At 44.6% G+C, this 17,444-nt stretch overlaps 2 protein-coding genes across 2 annotated transcripts; one reads left to right on the top strand and one right to left on the bottom strand.

The window, feature by feature from the left end:
• The first annotated feature begins 8,503 nt into the window (after window positions 1-8,503).
• On the top strand, window positions 8,504-11,354 carry LOC131261162 (ribonucleases P/MRP protein subunit POP1). The gene has a single exon (XM_058263097.1). It carries the CDS (start codon window positions 8,598-8,600, stop codon window positions 11,091-11,093), a length of 2,496 nt encoding a protein of 831 aa, XP_058119080.1. The 5' UTR covers window positions 8,504-8,597; the 3' UTR covers window positions 11,094-11,354.
• A 420-nt stretch (window positions 11,355-11,774) lies between these two features.
• LOC131261163 (acyl-protein thioesterase 1) lies at window positions 11,775-14,795 on the bottom strand. The gene is made up of 5 exons (XM_058263098.1): window positions 14,511-14,795; window positions 14,347-14,378; window positions 13,425-13,812; window positions 13,191-13,346; window positions 11,775-13,124 (listed from the first exon to the last, which is right to left on the bottom strand). The coding sequence occupies exons 1-5, from the start codon at window positions 14,559-14,561 to the stop codon at window positions 13,092-13,094; spliced, it is 660 nt and encodes a 219-aa protein (XP_058119081.1). The 5' UTR covers window positions 14,562-14,795; the 3' UTR covers window positions 11,775-13,091.
• Between the last annotated feature and the right edge of the window lie 2,649 nt (window positions 14,796-17,444).

Below are 17,444 nucleotides of genomic sequence, written 5' to 3'. Positions count from 1 at the left end.
TTTTGAAGCTCTAATGCGCGCTTGAGAAGAATAAAATCCCCAAAAACTAAAAATCCTAGTAGAAAACATGCCAAAGCGCCTTCAGCAGGTTCTAAAAGCTAAAAGAGAACACATAAAATATCAAAATGCATTTATTATTTCTTATTTTTATGTATAATAATAAATAACTGAAGTGGGCACTTTTTCTTGTCACGGTTTTTTTAGATTTTTTTTTTTATTATTTTTTTCTCAAAATCAAAATATGTTTGTTTTCGCTTTCTCATTAGTGGATCTTATATGAAATATGTAAATCAATATACGAAAAATACTTGCAGTATATTTAAATGGATTAAGAAAAAAATATTGAGCGAAAATCAACAAAATTCGAAGTGGGCACTTTTTCCTGCCGGTCACTGTACATCTAAAAAGTGAAAGCATACTTAATTTAATGACTCACCACGCCGAGATACGGACTTTGGGGCTACGGAGTGACCACAAAACTTACTACCAAAAACCTGATGCTAATTAAACTAATTAAATTGCTGACTTGAGACGCCTTACGGAGGACTCCCCCAACGATAAAAAGGAATGTACAATAAACACAGAAAGGCATAATTAAACTACAATTGCGTCAACACATGGCACACAAAATGGCACGGGGTTGTCACCAAAGTTGAGCTATTAACAAAATAAAGTGTAGAATAATGTGTGGGTACACGTAAAGGTCAGACCGTATTGCATGGAAGTGCAAAAGTTCCCGACAGCAAAAAACAAGCATAAATGTATCAGTACTCTCGTTATCAACGCCTGAACGCCTCCAACCCAGCGAGCTGTTAAATAACAGTCCGTGATAAGTACGCGCAAAAGAAATTTGCCCACACCAAATCATGAAGAGGGTGTTACAGCAGCAAATGGAGTGCAATGAGATTGCAAAGTGCAACGAGATAACGATTTATAAACGGATTGAAAGTATTGTGTGCAATTTAAATGTGTCGATAACAATACGCGGAAGGGCTTAGCGAACTGTTGTTCTGAGTCACTGTGGTAAAACTAATAAAATATCTAGTTTCTCTTAAAATCTAAATTTTGGAATGACATTTAAAGAAAGAAGACAGAAGAATGTATAACAACACTACTGGCTGTGAAAATCCTGATTGTTTAGCTATCAAATATTTTTGTTGCTACAATACTTCGAAACCATCTTCAGAAAAAATAAAGGAAGTCGATAACGAAAATGAATAATTCGCCATTTTATAATATGCTCAATTTGGGACGTTGGCTTGGCTTCACCGGATGCCCTGATTTGTGCCTTTTGCTCAAATGCAGTTTAGGTTTACGAATCCTACACCTTTCAGGACAGCTTACGAACAGAAATTATTTCTAACTGCCCAGGAACTTGTTTAACACGAACTGGAACCATCCAGACTAAAGAAATGCAAACGGTTTGTTCTGAGTATTTTGAGAGAATGGTGTTGGTTTTTTCTGCAAACAACCGGTTCTTCTATATTGCGAGAATGTTACTATGGGCGAAGATTTTTTATGAGCAAAGAAGGATACCATAATATTGCGAAATTGACCTTTTGAAGGATAAAAAGTTGCTCAGATAAGAGTTTCTGAGCTGTCCGCTGAAGAGCAGAGAGATTTATTGTTCGTCCAAACTGAAAATTTACAACGTCCCTCGGATGTCAGTGGGATTTATCATTCTATTATTGAAGAAACCTTGAACTAGCACCACTCCAACCTAACGCACTTGGAACAACGTTTCATCACCGTGGCCACGAAACGGCTAACATGCATCGGGCCGGTTTTCTTGCAAGTTGCAAGTGCAAGTGCAGCACGGTTGCATTGATTGCGCAATGATCGAAGGGTGTAGTAAAATAAATCGCTTCCTTCCATTTTTGCCGTCAGCTGTTGCTTCTTTTTTTTCCTGAAGTAAAAAACATACTCCTCCTCCAGCGCCTCGTAGAGGTTAGGAAAGCTTACCTTTCATTCGTGCCATCGAAACGGAACCGGCCCGTCGGAAGGCGGCTGATGAAACGCAAGTGCAGGCGCCGGTGGAAGGCGCCAAATTATTGCACTTTCTGCACATCACGCTCTAATTGCAGCGTTCTCGAACTTCATATGGCTATTTCTTTTTGGTTTTGCTTTCGTTAGAAGAGCTTGACGGTTTGCCTAACCTGTGATAAGTTCGAGCTTGTTTTATTGCGCTTTTATTGCACATACTTAGACTTACTAAGACATTCAGAAGAAATGCACCCGAAAGACATGCGTTTGTGCAAGTACGTTACACAGGCGCAATTAGGTCATCACAGTAAGCGCACACGCGGAAACACCTGTCACTAACGCACGACACCATAATGGATGCACCTCGCACTAACGACTCATAATTATGGGTCCTTCCGGTGTGGAGTCATCTGCCACTTCTCATTCCCAATCCATTTCGGAGAGAACCAAATCAAAACGACCGCGTGACATCCCCCCTTTGGGAGATTGTCAGCGAATCTTTCTACTATTTCGAAAACTTTTTCGAAGCACAATGGAAAGAAACAAAACCACAACGGGTCGCCACACTACAGCCGAGGCATTGAAATTAATTTCCTCTGACACCATCGAGTAGCAAAACGAAACAACCGGCGGTCAACGATTTTTCTGCAATCAAGCTTCCTCTCCGGGTGGTAGCAAAAAGGTAAAAATGACTTTTGTTTTTAACCCTGCCTCCAAAGTCGTCGATGCAATCTTACATCGTGTGCAGGTGCAGTGGTGCCATTAGAGTGGCAATATGGATGGTTTGTAGAGGCAGGTGCCGCAGATCTTGAAGCAATCGAATGAGATTGGAGTCATTTTTATTTTTCTTGGCTTTGCTTTCCTCCACCGCTGTGGTTTAGGCTGCCCGCTGTTTGGTAGTGGATAACCTTGCTGGAATATGGAATTTGCGAAAAAAAAAGAAAATTAACTGGTTTTGTGGTTTTAAAAACGGCGAGACCTGAGGGATATAAACAAACCGAGGGATGGAAATAGTAGTAGGCCGGTTTGAGAGCAATGTACGTTAGAGTTCGAATTCGAACATATACAAAATGACCGTTACACCCATCAAACGCACAGCAAATCATAAAAAAAGCAATTGATTTCTTGCAACTACTTTTCTGTTTCTCATTCTGTTTCTCTTTCTCTTATTGCTATCAATCATTTACGTCCAAGTCTCAAGACCTTGGCCCTTCCTTGGCAAAGGCAAAGGTTACCGAGCGGCGATGCAAACGGCATCGGTATGTTTTCATTTCAATTACGTTTCCACAATGGAACCATCATAAGCCGACCGACCGTTGTTCCGAAACGGCCGAAGGTTAGTGGGGTGCACTAGTAGGTGCTTCGAGTAAGTGCCATTCTTCAGCATTCAAACAGCTCGTTGCCTGTTGTTTGCTGGGCGGTTTAAGTTGAGTTTCAATTCCCCAACGCCACACACGAGGCGTTTCTCTTTCACGATACATCCGACAGCATTCTCAAAATACATGATTTTATGTTTTCGTCATAGTTTATAATAAAAATTCTTAAACTCTTCTTGTTCATAATGAACTTTTTGAAAATAAAACTCAAATTTCTAATAAGTCCTTTCTAAGTCACAAGATCTCTTGAGAGCACAAGTGTTCGAGGTAGATTTTGGAAAACACCAACCTACCCAATGGTGCCAAGGACATCTAGAACACCTCAGGCATTCAGCCAGGCTGCGTACCGTTCGCTTGCATCGAAGAATCACTTCTGAGGCACACGCATTGCTCCAAAACTCCGGTGAAGGGATCTCTCCACGCTGCTGAATGGAGTTCTTCATGGCCGCCACAGTTGATGATGCGGTGAGAAAAATGCTTTGGCGGCACCAGATGACGATGACCAAACAACCAGAGATATCTCCAGCATAGCTTCCGACGCCGGTACCACTACTACTCAGCTCCTCAGTAGCTCTACAACCGACCGACATGCACCGGACCGGAAAGGAAACGGCATATGAGTAGCCTTTTCAAGTACGACCAGATCTCGGCGCGCAGTTCGTTCGATGGAATTATGGCGGTTAAGGCAATGTAAATTTAAGCCCGTGCTAGAACGGGACGGTAGGCAAAAGTCGCGTCACTGCCGCTATCGCATATGTAATTCAATGTAACGGCATCATGCGTAGACCGGGTGATTCGAACGCGTGACGATCTTTTGCCTCTGGCGGATGATCATCGTGCGACCGTTCGAGACAGAAACGTGCCCACTTTGAACCAGTTCTTTGCTTGGTTCGATGATATACATTTATTCTTGTTCAAACAAATCAAACTTTTAAGCAACTTTAACGCCGCAGGTTCCACATTGTAACTCACTTGAACTGGCATACGTCAAATTCTTTAAAGACGGCAAATACTCGACCTTGTTTACTACGCTGTTTCGCTACCCTTCAGTGATAATTTAACCAGTCATTCTGCCCCTTTTAGTTAGTCACAAGCCTTTTGTACCAGACATGTTTACCATCTTCTACATTTCCTACCGGTGGTCGCAAATGCTCGTGCTAAGACACACCTAAGCGCATTTAAAGCACGCGTGTTAATAGTGTACCAACTCCCATCGGCTTTCAACCACTGCGCGATGACCTTTTCCTCAACTACGAGACCTCCTTCCGCCGGCCCAGGCGGAAGAGATTTTACTTTCAAATGGCAAACTTCTGACCGCTATACACTGTCACGTCAGAACCGGACGAGTCCGACTTCGTCCATCCTTCCAAAACCGTTCCGGACGGTCAACATTAGACAAGTGTTGAAGTGGGGGAGCTTACGGATAGGTGGACCCAGACGGGGAATTAATTTACAAACCGCAAAGGTAATACAGACTGCGTTGAGGTTAGTCGGGCCGTATCGTCGATTATTTAGTTTAACAAACCAAATGTTAATTTATGCTGGTTTAAATTTAAGAACTCGAGAGAATTATATCTCACATGGAAATACTGAGATTCGTGTCATTTGCAACTATTTTAACAATTGATTATCCTTAGACTGCGGAAAGCTGTAGCATCGGGTAAAATATGCAGCATTGGAAACGAAGCGGTTGTCTAATCAATATTCAGGGATTTCGTTGACGACTGCAGGCTGGATTCAAACCAGCGCACATATCATTCCACGCGAGTTGAAGTAATTTATAATTGCATATGTTTTGTTCCATCTTTGCTTCAATCGATGCACACCTCCAAGCGGGATTTTTCACTACTCCGGCTGTATCCCGCAGTGCAGAATCGATTTCCATAAAATAAGTAGCACCTGGTGCTCGTTTAGAGCGATATAGCAAAATCCCGATCGATCTCTGATACGGCATATGATCAGTGTAGGGGCATTTGTTTGGTAATTGTTCTACCGGAGGGAAAGTCCATCATCAGTCGACTGAAAAACTTTTTATGTGAATAAAGTACCTACAAGTGAGCGATCAGATATTTAAAGGCTTATAGAACGAAATGTGGAAAACTTATCCTGCTTACCTTCGTATAAAATTTCAAACGGATCGTTAAATGCTAACCACAGCTTCCTCTATCGAGTTTCTTCGTGGAACAAGATCTACCAAGAACTTTTTTCCCGCAATTGACCGCACGATATCACTGCGTTTTATAAATCATTTCTTAACTTCACGCGCGCTTCGGACCACGTGTAACTTCAAGATGTTAATCTAAAAAAAAAGAACAATAAAACATGAGTGGGCATTCAAAGATAACAAAAACAATCAAAATCAGCACTTTCACTTCGCAACAAAAACAGTACATTGAATGCGAGTTATCCGTGGCAGATTTTTGTTTCACGTTTTCAGTGCGTGCCTTTCCGGTTCCGCAATGTGTGTCACAAGTGGCAAAAAGCACAAACGAATAAAAAGTTTCCAAAAATATGGCATTGGAACAATTTCATTCCACAAACACAGACACACACACACCTCAACCGGGGAATTATAAAGCAACTAGAATAGGAGGTTGTGCTTGCCACGATGCTTTGCGCTCCGGTGCTTTCGGTAATTGATTTGTTTTTGAAAGTTCAAGATCACTTTCGCGCAATTAATTTACAGTTCCTTCGTTGCTCTCTGCCACCCAATTGCGCTTCTGGAACATTCATTCGAAAGCCGAATCGTACCGGACTCCAGATGTTTCATAGCAAGCTGTGGATTTTACTTTTCGCTTCCGTCAACATAAACTTCTTGATGTGGTTAACGCCGTGCGGAAACGCTCGTTGAAGTTGTTTTAATCTTTTGGGTTTTAGGTACGCGGCAAGGGCTGAGGTTGAAAAAGAAATAAATAGGGCACGGTGCGCACGTGCGTGTGTGTGTCGCATCGAAAACGGTACGCACTTTGAACCAAACGCGAACGAAAAGTGAAAGAACCGGAACGCACTTTTTCCTACAAAACCAGCAGCTGATAGAACCATCGAGCGTTATCGCAGTAAAGTCGCAACTAAACTACGAAGAGCTGAAGTGTAAACAAACAGTTGCTAATCAAACACGAAAGCGCCACACACCAAATTCCACTGTTAGATCTCCGCGTTACAGCACAAAACGACCAGCGCATGCACTCGTTGTTGCCGCTGCTGCTGCACGGACTGAACCGAACGGGTCGAGAACCAAAACAAAACTGCCGATCAGCAGCAACAGCAGCAGGAACGTGCGTTCCGTTGAACCGCGCGTCATATATGCACTCACACACTGCCAGACGTGTGCGCGCGGTCGATCGCGCGTGCTTCATAATTTGATGTGGAGGATCATGACAGAATCCCGATCCGCGAGTCTACATAGCGGGTCTTGAATTGATCTGGCCGCGAGATAGGAGAAATTGTGGTAGTGTATGGAGGACTAATGGCCGCACCATGAAAGACTGTCGTGTTCTAGATCATTTGCGAAGAAGCATAATTTAATTTCGCAGCTCGTGCTCGGCCACGCGACATCTTTACCGTGAGATTTATGTTACCAAACAGCTGCATCCGCTAAATCACTCCTCCGTTCTTGTCTCCTTCTAAAGATGTGTTATAAAATTAATTTCTGATCTTTTCATTTCGCACCACCCCGGAACGTTATGCGCTTGCAACACTATGACGCATCCCAGACAGCCGGACCACCGGAAGTGCTAGCCGACTAAAATACGCTAACGAAAACACTGCCATTAAAATCCGTTTGAACAATAATCAACGGGATCGCGCGTTACGATGGGATCAGCTAGCACGAGGCGCAAGCGACGACCATGTTCGTCCATAAACAGCGCGATGATCACTTCCTCCGCAGGCACATCCCAGGCAACTGCAGTTCCACCGGGGAGGCGGTTCAGGGAGCAGTAGTGCCACCGTGCGGTTGATGGATAACATGCACATGTGGTCAGTGCATTTGCGCGCATGCACTATATTTCAGCGGCACAGGGAGAGACGAGCGTCTTCCACAAAGAGTTCTCGTTGTGCATGCTGATGAAAAGACGAACCGCAGTTGCGACTCTGAGTGTAGTTCATCGTTCGCAGGTCATTGGACTAGTTTTCTGCACGGATCGCAACGTGATGGGCCATGCGCAGGGTGGATTCTATTTTGATTTGATCATCTCGATTTGGTCACACTTTTCTGAGCTTAGTCTAAACCGCTGTTTAAACTTGCCTGGAATTCCCGGTGGCGGGAACGGGAAAAAGTAGCCCAGATTCGACAAAATATCCAGCGGGAACGAGCTTATTCGTCCGATCTGTCAAAGTGAAGCTTTGTTTACGTTTTAGTTTGTTTACGTGATCTAAATTGGCGGCAGGTAAAAGTGGAATTGTGAGTCATTATCAAATATAAAGTTTATGAATGGTGTTGTTGAGTTCCTCCTCCAAAATTTTGCGTCGAAGACTACTCGCATTTTGGTTTCTCTCCAACAACATCGGCCGCATCCATATACGTTGCCCATACCGACGTTGTTGTAGCAAGCGAATGAAACTTTTCATGAAACGTTTCAATTAAGCAAATGCGTCCGTTCCCGCCGGGTCGTAGTTTCGCGTTTTTTAAACATAGCGGGAACGAAATCCGTTTTTTTCATATGGAGTTTCCCGTCGTCCAGCGGGATTCCCGCTGGACGGCGGGAATATTCGTGCGAATACCGCTGTGTCTAGCCGTCGCTTAACGTTTACCGACTGGTTGTGTAGCTAAACAAAATAAGTGTTTTATCGTGCTTTGAACTGGGATGTACATTCATATTAATTTCCAGGAAAAAGGATAAAAACTATGGTGTATAGCATGGTTAAGATCTATGTGGATTGTCCGAGCAGCGAAGAGTATGTGACAAGAATAACCTAGACGCATACGATCGGGTCCAAACGTCCTTTCCATCTCAGTAGTATTTTTTTTAATTTCGTAACGGAAAATGATAATTTGGTTCAAAATTTCGAACATTTCGTTCGAATTTTCGGTATTCTGTTGCCGTGCGCCTGAATGTATGCATACTGCCCACCACCCACTGCCTGTTTGTTTACATTTTTCAAGACAACGTGCTTCTGACAGTTCTCAAAGTAAACGTGCAAGAACCAAAGCAATTTGGTTCGTGTGTTTCTTTCGGTTAAAATAAAGCAGATTTTTCATCATATTACAAATACGCGACAGTGAAATAGAGTACCACCATGGATGAGCCCAACAAGCCGTACGATGCCGCCATCGGGGGACACATTGAACTCAAGCATAGGGTCGATCCCATCGCCTTCTCCGAGGAACGCAAAGCGGAAATTTGTCAGATGATCCAGGACATGACCATCAAGACGCACCAGCGAAAACTAGTGCACCAGTCGATGCCGCTCCACATGCGCCGCCGTGCTGCGACGCACAGTGTGAGGCGGCTGCCGCGAAGATTCCGCGCCGTGCACAATGCCCAGTTCAGCAAGAGCGGCGTGCCGGAGAAGAAGAAGCGACCGTCGCGCAAATTCCGCCGGAAGGCAAACTATCTGCAGCGGGAGTACGAGCGTCGCAAGCGCACGTCCGTGTGGCTGGAGACGCACGTTTGGCATGCGAGACGGTTCCACATGGTGCACCGATGGGGCTACAAAGTCGCCCACCGACCGTGCAATAAATTCTACCGTGCGGCGTATCGCGCAACCGCCCGCCATTGCCTAGTGCACGATCTGTCCTACGAGGGATGCATTGAGATTCGGGGCGACGAAGCGACACTAAAGGAGGGCTTCCGGAGGATGTGCAGCGAGAAGGTTGGCCTAACGCTGGTGGCGAAATCGTTCACCGCGGGCAATCGGGCCGGTTTCGTGTGGCTGTACGAGGACGGTGCCTATCCTTACCGTTGCCTCGGCAGAGTGCGGTTTTTGTGGCGTTGTGCCGAAGACCAAACAGCCGATGACCGACGTACTGTTTGGATCTTTGCACATCCAACGTTCTATCGGAAATTGGTTATCCAGCTCGTCAACATTTTCAAGCTCACCAACGCAGAACGCGAGACCGGCTCGGACCCGCAGGACATTACGCAGAACCCTTTCAGCATCCGGTTTCCACGGTACACCGCGACCGAGGGAAACGTTGAGGTGATCGAGCTCAAAGATACCATCAATCGGTTCTTTCTAACTGGTCCCCTCTCACAGGCAATTATTTCGAAGGTGTTAAAAGTTTACAGTAAACCGGAGAAGGATGGACACGCCACCAAAAACTGGTTCACAAAATATTCTAAGAAAACCAAATCCGAGTGCAAAAGTATTCTTGAACAGCAAGCGACCTACTGGGAGGCCATTAAAGACCTCACCTCACCGGGTGAGTTAAGCCCCGGTGAGGTGCTCGCGTTGCTTGTCGAAGACCCACGGATTAATCGGCCGAAGAAACGCACGAAAGCGCTGCCAGTAAAAGTCCCTGAGCGGTACAATTTTACCGTCGAACAGGAACCGGCTACCCGGGGACCAATGTGTAGCATCTCCCCGCTGTGGGACGAAACAATCCGGAATCGAGTGACGAGCGAGATGAAAACGATGCACGAACTGAACCAAATCCGTGCCGCCGAAACGCTCGTCCCCGGCGAACGGTGTGTGTCGGAAAAGTGGCTTCAGCCCGTGCCGGTGCTTCTGCTACAAACCCCCGGCTCACAGGATGCCAATTACAAGCGGCTCGGTTATGGGTCCGGGTGGGAACTGTTGGTACCGGCCGGGTACGGTCTTCCGATGTGGCACTCGCTCGTATTGTGGGGAGCAAAAGCGGCCGGTCAGGTCGAACTTGACATGCTTGCCCTCGAATCGGGCCAGGACCGATGTGGCGTTCCCGATACGGAGCTCGGGCGGGCCGAAGCGGATAGGATCCACGCGGAAGCAGTTCGCCGGTACTTCAACCTACCGAACAACAAGCGCATCAACTACACGAAGCTCGCTATCGCGTCCCCCTTCCGTTGTCCTTGGGCTCAGCTCGTCCAGGAGTGGGGCAACAACCGCTTCCCCTCCACCAACTCGTCCGAGGGCCAGTTTTTCGTCCTGCGCGATCAAGATGTGTTGGGTAAGCTCAAGCACGCATTCCAACGGAAGGTTAACGTCTCTTCCATTGGACTTGCACCAAACACGCTCGTCCCGCTTTTACTCACGCTAAAAGCCCGCGGTAATCCGGGCGATAATGCCCTCATCTGCCTACCGAAACGGGAGGATTTACGGGCGAACAAAGTGAATCGCACCGTCAACCGCCGTGACGCAGTGTACACCGAACCACTGCGGACCGATCCAAATGCCCAGCAGCGGAAAACGCTTCGTACGGAACATTTGCGAACACTCAAACGGCTGCGTAGTCGGCGGGTGCGCGAAAAGAAGCGCAAGCAACGAGCCACTCCTGGTGCGTTGGTGCGTATCGCTAAGGCCAGCAATCGGACGCTGGTGGAGGAACAGTTGCGGCGAATGGCGGACCTGTGGATACCGGCCCGACCGGACACGGTACGCAATCAGTGCTCCCGTGAGTGCTTCGGGTACGTGACGCAGTGTAGCTTCAGTCTTTCGGAGGGCAATGTGACCGGCATAGGGTACGTGACGGCCAAAGGATTTGAAAAGTTGTTTAAAATTTGCAGCAAAGGTACGCCGAAGGTGCTGGTACGTGGGATCAAGTCGAGAAACTATCGGTTTGCCAGCATCCGCCTATTAACGCAATGGTCCTAAAAGAATCGTTGAAGGGAAGGAAGTATGAAAATTAAATTGGTTTATCCTACAAGAACTAAGCCTACCTTGATTGAATATCGTTGATAAGATGAACTAAAAATGTATCGAAATAGAAACATTTGAAGAAATTTACATCAAATTGCTTTGTTTACTTGTTGAAGGGCCATGGTGGGTTGCTTTGATCCAATTTGTCGTCATTTGCTAAGATTATTCAAAAGCAGGGAAATACAAATAAGCACGCCACGATGGATAGAGATGATGGTAAAATTCTCATCGTACAAGAAGACCGCATACATTAAGGAAGTCTCGAGGGTGGAGGCTTTTTTTAACCTAAAATATATTGTTTAAATCTCTTGTGGTGTATCCACGACCAAATTACATTATGCTGCTAGAGTTCTATTAATTCGTACAGTTTCGCTTTCGTCCGCCCGGTAGCCTCTCGTCATCTCTGATTGCTGTGTGTCGTCTTTCAATGCCGTCTTTAAAGCATTTTTGTTCTCAATTGTCCGTTCCGCTGCACGTCTGCTGCCACTTCCTACTGCAATAGGTTTGTGTTATACATGACAAACGTTTAAGCTTTTCGCGCACTTTAGGATAAATGTCGAGAGAATTAACTGCATGTAAGTCTCACTGGAAAGTTTGATTCAATGCACTTCCCCACTTCTCTCGCTAGCTTTTAAATGATTGCATAGAATGTATTGTTTTGTGATTATTCCTATTGATAATATTCAGTGTCTCCAAACCCTAGATGTAACGCTCGTGCGGGAAACAAGCTGGACGTTGCATCAACTCTGCTCGTCTGCGGAATGCTGGCCAGCTAGAACCTCGATTTCCTAAAACAAACTATCGGCCGCATTATGATGGCGCAGGTAAACCTAAGAGCAGGGGCAAAGGAACCTGTAGCCCTAACCATTCATAGCGCTACACTGATTTAGGTATTGCTCTCATTTGCTGCAATTGTCTTTGTAATGGATTTGCATTTTATTAGGGTCTTTATCGGGGTGGTTTGTGGTAAAGGAAGGTACACGATGAGACGTTATGCTGGCATTAACACGATTAGATAGAAGAAGATTGTTCAAGTTTCTACGCAAAACCGATGAAACGGAACGATTAATCGATAGGATAGATATTAAGTATTCGATAGGGTAGAGTAAAGTAGAGTACAAAAGTCAAAAAGGAGTCTACGAAAGAGAGAAAAAAGCCTGTAACCCAATAAAAGCTCAAGCAACCAAGAAAATAGAGCTTGGCTTATAGAAATAAGGAACGCTTTAGGAAAGTAAGAAAGGGTGAAAAGAATGGAAACCAATATCGCTTACGGAACATTAAATAAGAACATGTGACTTTTGTTTATCGAACTGGCTTGCTTAGCAGCCTTTATCAGCAACATTCTTCAGTGGTGAGCGGTTTGGCTCGATTGCTTGAACTAAATAAAAAGTTTGACTTTGTTTACTCTAGATTATCTCTATGTCATACCTTGCACCTACGTTTGCTCTAGGTATCGTTAAGTTTGCATTTAAATTTCACTTGATTTGAATACTTTTGTGTTAAATATACTTTTTTATCGTTCCTCTCAGTTTTCACGCATTTTTTTCGCTTGTTCGATTGAATTGCTGTGTGATCGGTTTAATTATGGTTGTTCTATATAAGTATCGTCCTCAACGTGCTAACAGTGTCCGGTTGTCAAGACAACAATCTGGTGTTCATTTATCGTTTGGCATTTTCTCCGGACGAATGGGGTGAAGTGGAAAAACGTATGCATCCGGACATTGTCTCAGTTTCTGTATTGCGTTGCATAGTCCATTAGTTATGTGATACTGTTTTTTTTTTAAACTCAGCAGCGTGGTCGAATCTTTTTGCAATGTTTGATAAAACTCTTTTTGATGAAGAGGGATTAATACTAAAGGAAAGAACGGAGAAAAACCACCAACGAATGTTTCATCCAACACTTTACATACGATTTGGTGCACGGTGGTCGGTGAGCAAAGTGGCGGGAACTATTCATTGATTAGGAACATGATCTGCAATGAATTTCTGCACGAATAGAAAAAAAGGAAAATTTAGCAAAGTTTGTATGATTGCTGTTGCAATCCGTTTTACCTTCATATCACTAAGTTCTGCGTCGCAGGAGCTATGTCCTAGTCCCTGGTACGTCTGGAAGTGAGAGTTCTTCATGAAGGACTTGAGCACGCTGGATGATAATTGACCAAACTTGTAAAATACGATCGGATCACAGTCTCCATGGCACTGAAGGATCTGCGATAAGAGAAGAGTAAAAATAATGTAGTTCGGCCCTAAGCATCGTGCAGTTGAAGACGGAGCAGATATACTTACCGGTACCGTATCCGGACACTTTCGCGTACCGGGAAAGCTCTTGTGCAGTGGCAGCCAGCAGGACAGGGCCATCACACCGGCGAGCGGTTCGGCGAACGTAAGACCCGCGTACAGGGCCAATGCACCACCCTGCGAAAAACCTCCCAGCATGATTCTGTTCGAGGCGATACCGGCATCCATTTCACTCCTGATCAGATCGTGCACGGACCGGGTCGCCCGCTTGATGCCTTCCTCGTCCTCCGGGTCACTGATGGAGATCGACTTTAGATCGAACCAGGAGTTAAGCCGGAACCCGCCGTTCATCGTAACCGGCATGGTCGGGGCGGTTGGGCAGATCACCTTCATGTCGCGCGTTCGTAGCGCTCCCATGGATGTGGCCCAGCCATGGCTGCAATGGACGGAGAAATTGATTAAATTAATGCATGATTCTTTTTAAATATGCTGCCAACGAAACTGCCCAATCGAAACAGACACATCTCCCTCGGTGGCACTTATTTTCCCACCACAACAACAATCACAGAAAAAAAAAACAGGGTAAGTCCGGCTTGAACGTGGACGTAAAGTAGGTGACGATGAAATTACATAATTAAATCAATGTGTCCACGTACGGCGTGAAGCCTTTTAGAAAACGCGCGTGGTAGGCAGGCAGCTTCGAAAATCCTCTAAATATCGAACCTGTAAAATGAAGGTCATTCGGTTCGATGGACCTTTGAGGTGGACATGAGGCAGTAAAAGCCTGCCAATGGGACCGGCGCGGTGGGAAATTGATTTTTCCATGCCTCACACTATGTCACTGCTCTGCTCCATGCTGTTAGTGCAGGCAGGCGACAAAGAAATCCCCGATGACGTTGAAGCCACGATGGGCATGATGCTTTTCTTTTCACTTCTTTTCTAATTTTTCCAGTTTTTTTTATATACATACCCAGTATCGCCGAGTCCGTGTAGAAAGATTAGCTGCAAGTAAGGAGAGATAAGCAGAGAATAAACTATCACAACATCGGTCGGTCAGAGCGCAGTTTGGAGGCACTATTTGCCGCACCAGATGGACCCGGAACTTGAGGTATAGTCGTCTATCGGGCCACTTACCGTTGATGTATGCTTAGCTACAGATGGAATGATAACAGGTGCAGCAGCCATCCTTCTGTGTTATTTGGGGCAGCAGATTAGTGTTGATAGATCGAAGAAAAACGCCGTTTCCGAGCACTAGATCGTATTGGCTCTATCAAGCTCTCCTTTTGACTCTATCACTGAACTGGATCACCACTGTACAGAAATGTTTTGCTAAGGATGTTAGCGATTTTGCAGTTCTGTTACACGGGAAAAGAAACACGGCGCACGATTTTCCAAGTGTCCCGATTTAGTGTTGGCAGGAAGATTTGAAGATTCGATCCCTAGAGGGATTCCAAAGATTCGAATCCCATTTGACGGATTCCAAAGATTCGAATCCCATCTGACAGATTCTAAAGATTTGAATCCCATTTGACGGATTCTAACGATTTGATTCGATTAGGATTCGAATCAGATTTGATAGGTTTGGGACTCGATTTGATTCGATTCTGACTTGTTCCTAAACTGTTTGAATCGACTCACAATGATTTGAGTCGAATTAGTCACATAAATAGTCGATCTAGAGATTTCCTGACTAGTCGATCTAAAGAGAGAAAAATTCCAGGAACCTATTTTTTACGAAGAAATACAGTAGAATGTCCATTATCCGAGTTGTTCTACCCAACCAAACCCATTTCATCAGGACCAGACCATTTTTACCGAATTCTGAATCGGATTCTGGGGATTCAGATTAGGATAAACAATTTCCAGACCGACATTGATTTGTTTACATGATGATGATGCTGATGATGATGATGATGATAATGATGATGATGAGTCCCACCGCCTACCCCTACATAGGTTTGAGAGGGACGAAAGTATCTTGCGATACTAAATATAAATCATCAAACGAGAGGGGGCATTGGGGTAATACTCTCCAGAACAATCGCATCCAACTCTGCTCCATTCATACAACGGTCGCCATCGATTGCACAAGGGGATACATCTTAGATTTCCCAACTAGCAAAAGGAGACCACTTTCCGGAGTAGGGCAGGTATTTTCGCACAGATTTGGTTAACACCGCCAGCTATTAATGGGTGATAGTGTGGAGCATTCCACCAGTACTACTTAAAGGACCTCATCATGTTCCTTCCATATAACGTGCCCGAGCAATCACCTTGAAAGGTAAATCGCCGAGTCTCCCAAGGTTAACGGGGCACCACTTTCCGGAGTGTAAGATGATATTTCTGCTCTGTTTGTAGTTCCCCCCGCCAATTACCATTGGTTGATAATGTGGTGCCACTATCAAGAACAGAAAGGGACCCAACTGCAGCGATATGTGTAGATACTATTAGTTCTTTTCGTACAGCCATTACCACCAATTGTCCTCATTTACGCGCGCGTGTTTGTTTGTTTTGAGACTATGTAGACTCATTCATTCTATTAAGTTAAATAAGATAATAAAATAAAAAGTCCCTGTTCATTTTTTACTCGTCATCATCATAATCGAAGACCATGTTGACAAATGCAATACCACGGGCTCAAAAACTACAACATTTACTAAATACATTACAAGCACAGCGTCAGACTACCCGCTTTGCGTATACGGCGCATAGGCGTTTGAACTCCCTAAGATTTCACGCTTGTTTAATCTCTCTCGGCATCCTGTTGTACCATTGTACTCCTTTGCAAAACAACAAATTTCGGGCGTTTCCAGACAGATAGCCGGGAAGTCTTGGCTCACCGGTATTAGGAGTGTGAGTCCTAACTACTATCCTTTCCCCCCAATTACGCTGTTACCAGGCGTTTCAAAATTTTGTACACAAAGACCACAGTTCCAAAGGAACACTATCCACTGCTTGGACTGTTCCGACTGTTTCTTGGATTGGGATTCGGATTTGGGGATTTGGTTTACCCATCACTACGAACGAAGCTGCGCACCAAACTTTGTGCAACAAGCTTCAAAAATCAACTAATTTCTCAATAACTTTTTAGTGGCTTGGCCAATTTTAGCGCCAGACCTCTCAAATGAAAGGTCTTTTAAAGACTGATAACTCTGTGCAACAAAAACTCTTCCGCAATTCTTAGTTTAAGAAATTCTGAGGCGTAGGTGCAGAAACCTTGGTAGGTATTTTCTGCTGAAATAACTAATTTGTTAATAACTTTACAATAGCTGAACCGATTTGTACATGTGACCCCTTAAATGAAAGGTCTGTTCAAGACACACCGCTTTGTCTTACAATAGATCCATTCATATTTTCTAGTTTTTGAGAAAACTAATTGTGTGGAAAAGAGACAGCACTCTATCGGGAACAAGGTTGATAAACCTCGATTACTGAAACGCAAAAAATTGCCAAATTGTTAATAACTATTGATTCTTTCAACCGATTTTCACGATTGACCCCTTAAATGAAAGGTCTTTTTAAGACGCGCATTTGTGTTGAAGGTAGATGTTACCGTACTTTCTTGTTTTTGATAAAACCCGCTCCTGGGAAGTTTTCGCCTAAGGGGGCGAAAAGGTAAATCAGGTTGGTTGGCAAATTAGGTTAAAAAAGCCAATTCTCGCATAACTTGTTGGTTCCTTGACCGATTTCCATAAATGACCCCTCAAACGAAAGGTCTTTGCAAGACGCGTAATTTTGTCTCAAGGAACATATTACATTTTATCCATCTTTTCTAGTTATTCTACCAGAAAAGAGGAAATTTCCTCTCGCGCACTGTGTTGCACATGCGCGGGCCCCCCTTATTTCTCAAAACTATAACAAACTCTCTTTTTCGGTAGACCTAGCGCAGTCCGCTCGCTTCGCTCGCTGCGGGCGTGCCGCCGTTTCCAAATCATTTCTTCGGCTAAACTCATTGTTTCATGCTGTCCATCATGTGTGGTATAGTTTACTTACTAGTAACTTAACATGTAAAAGTATATTAACCCGCATTCAACCTCCACTGCGTGATTAGTTTAAACCGTTATGGTC

The sequence above is a fragment of the Anopheles coustani genome, chromosome 3, assembly GCF_943734705.1.
Source record: "Anopheles coustani chromosome 3, idAnoCousDA_361_x.2, whole genome shotgun sequence".
NCBI classification, from domain to species: domain Eukaryota; kingdom Metazoa; phylum Arthropoda; class Insecta; order Diptera; family Culicidae; genus Anopheles; species Anopheles coustani.
Note: the sequence above shows the minus strand (reverse complement) of the source record. Positions and strands in the feature narration are given on the sequence as shown.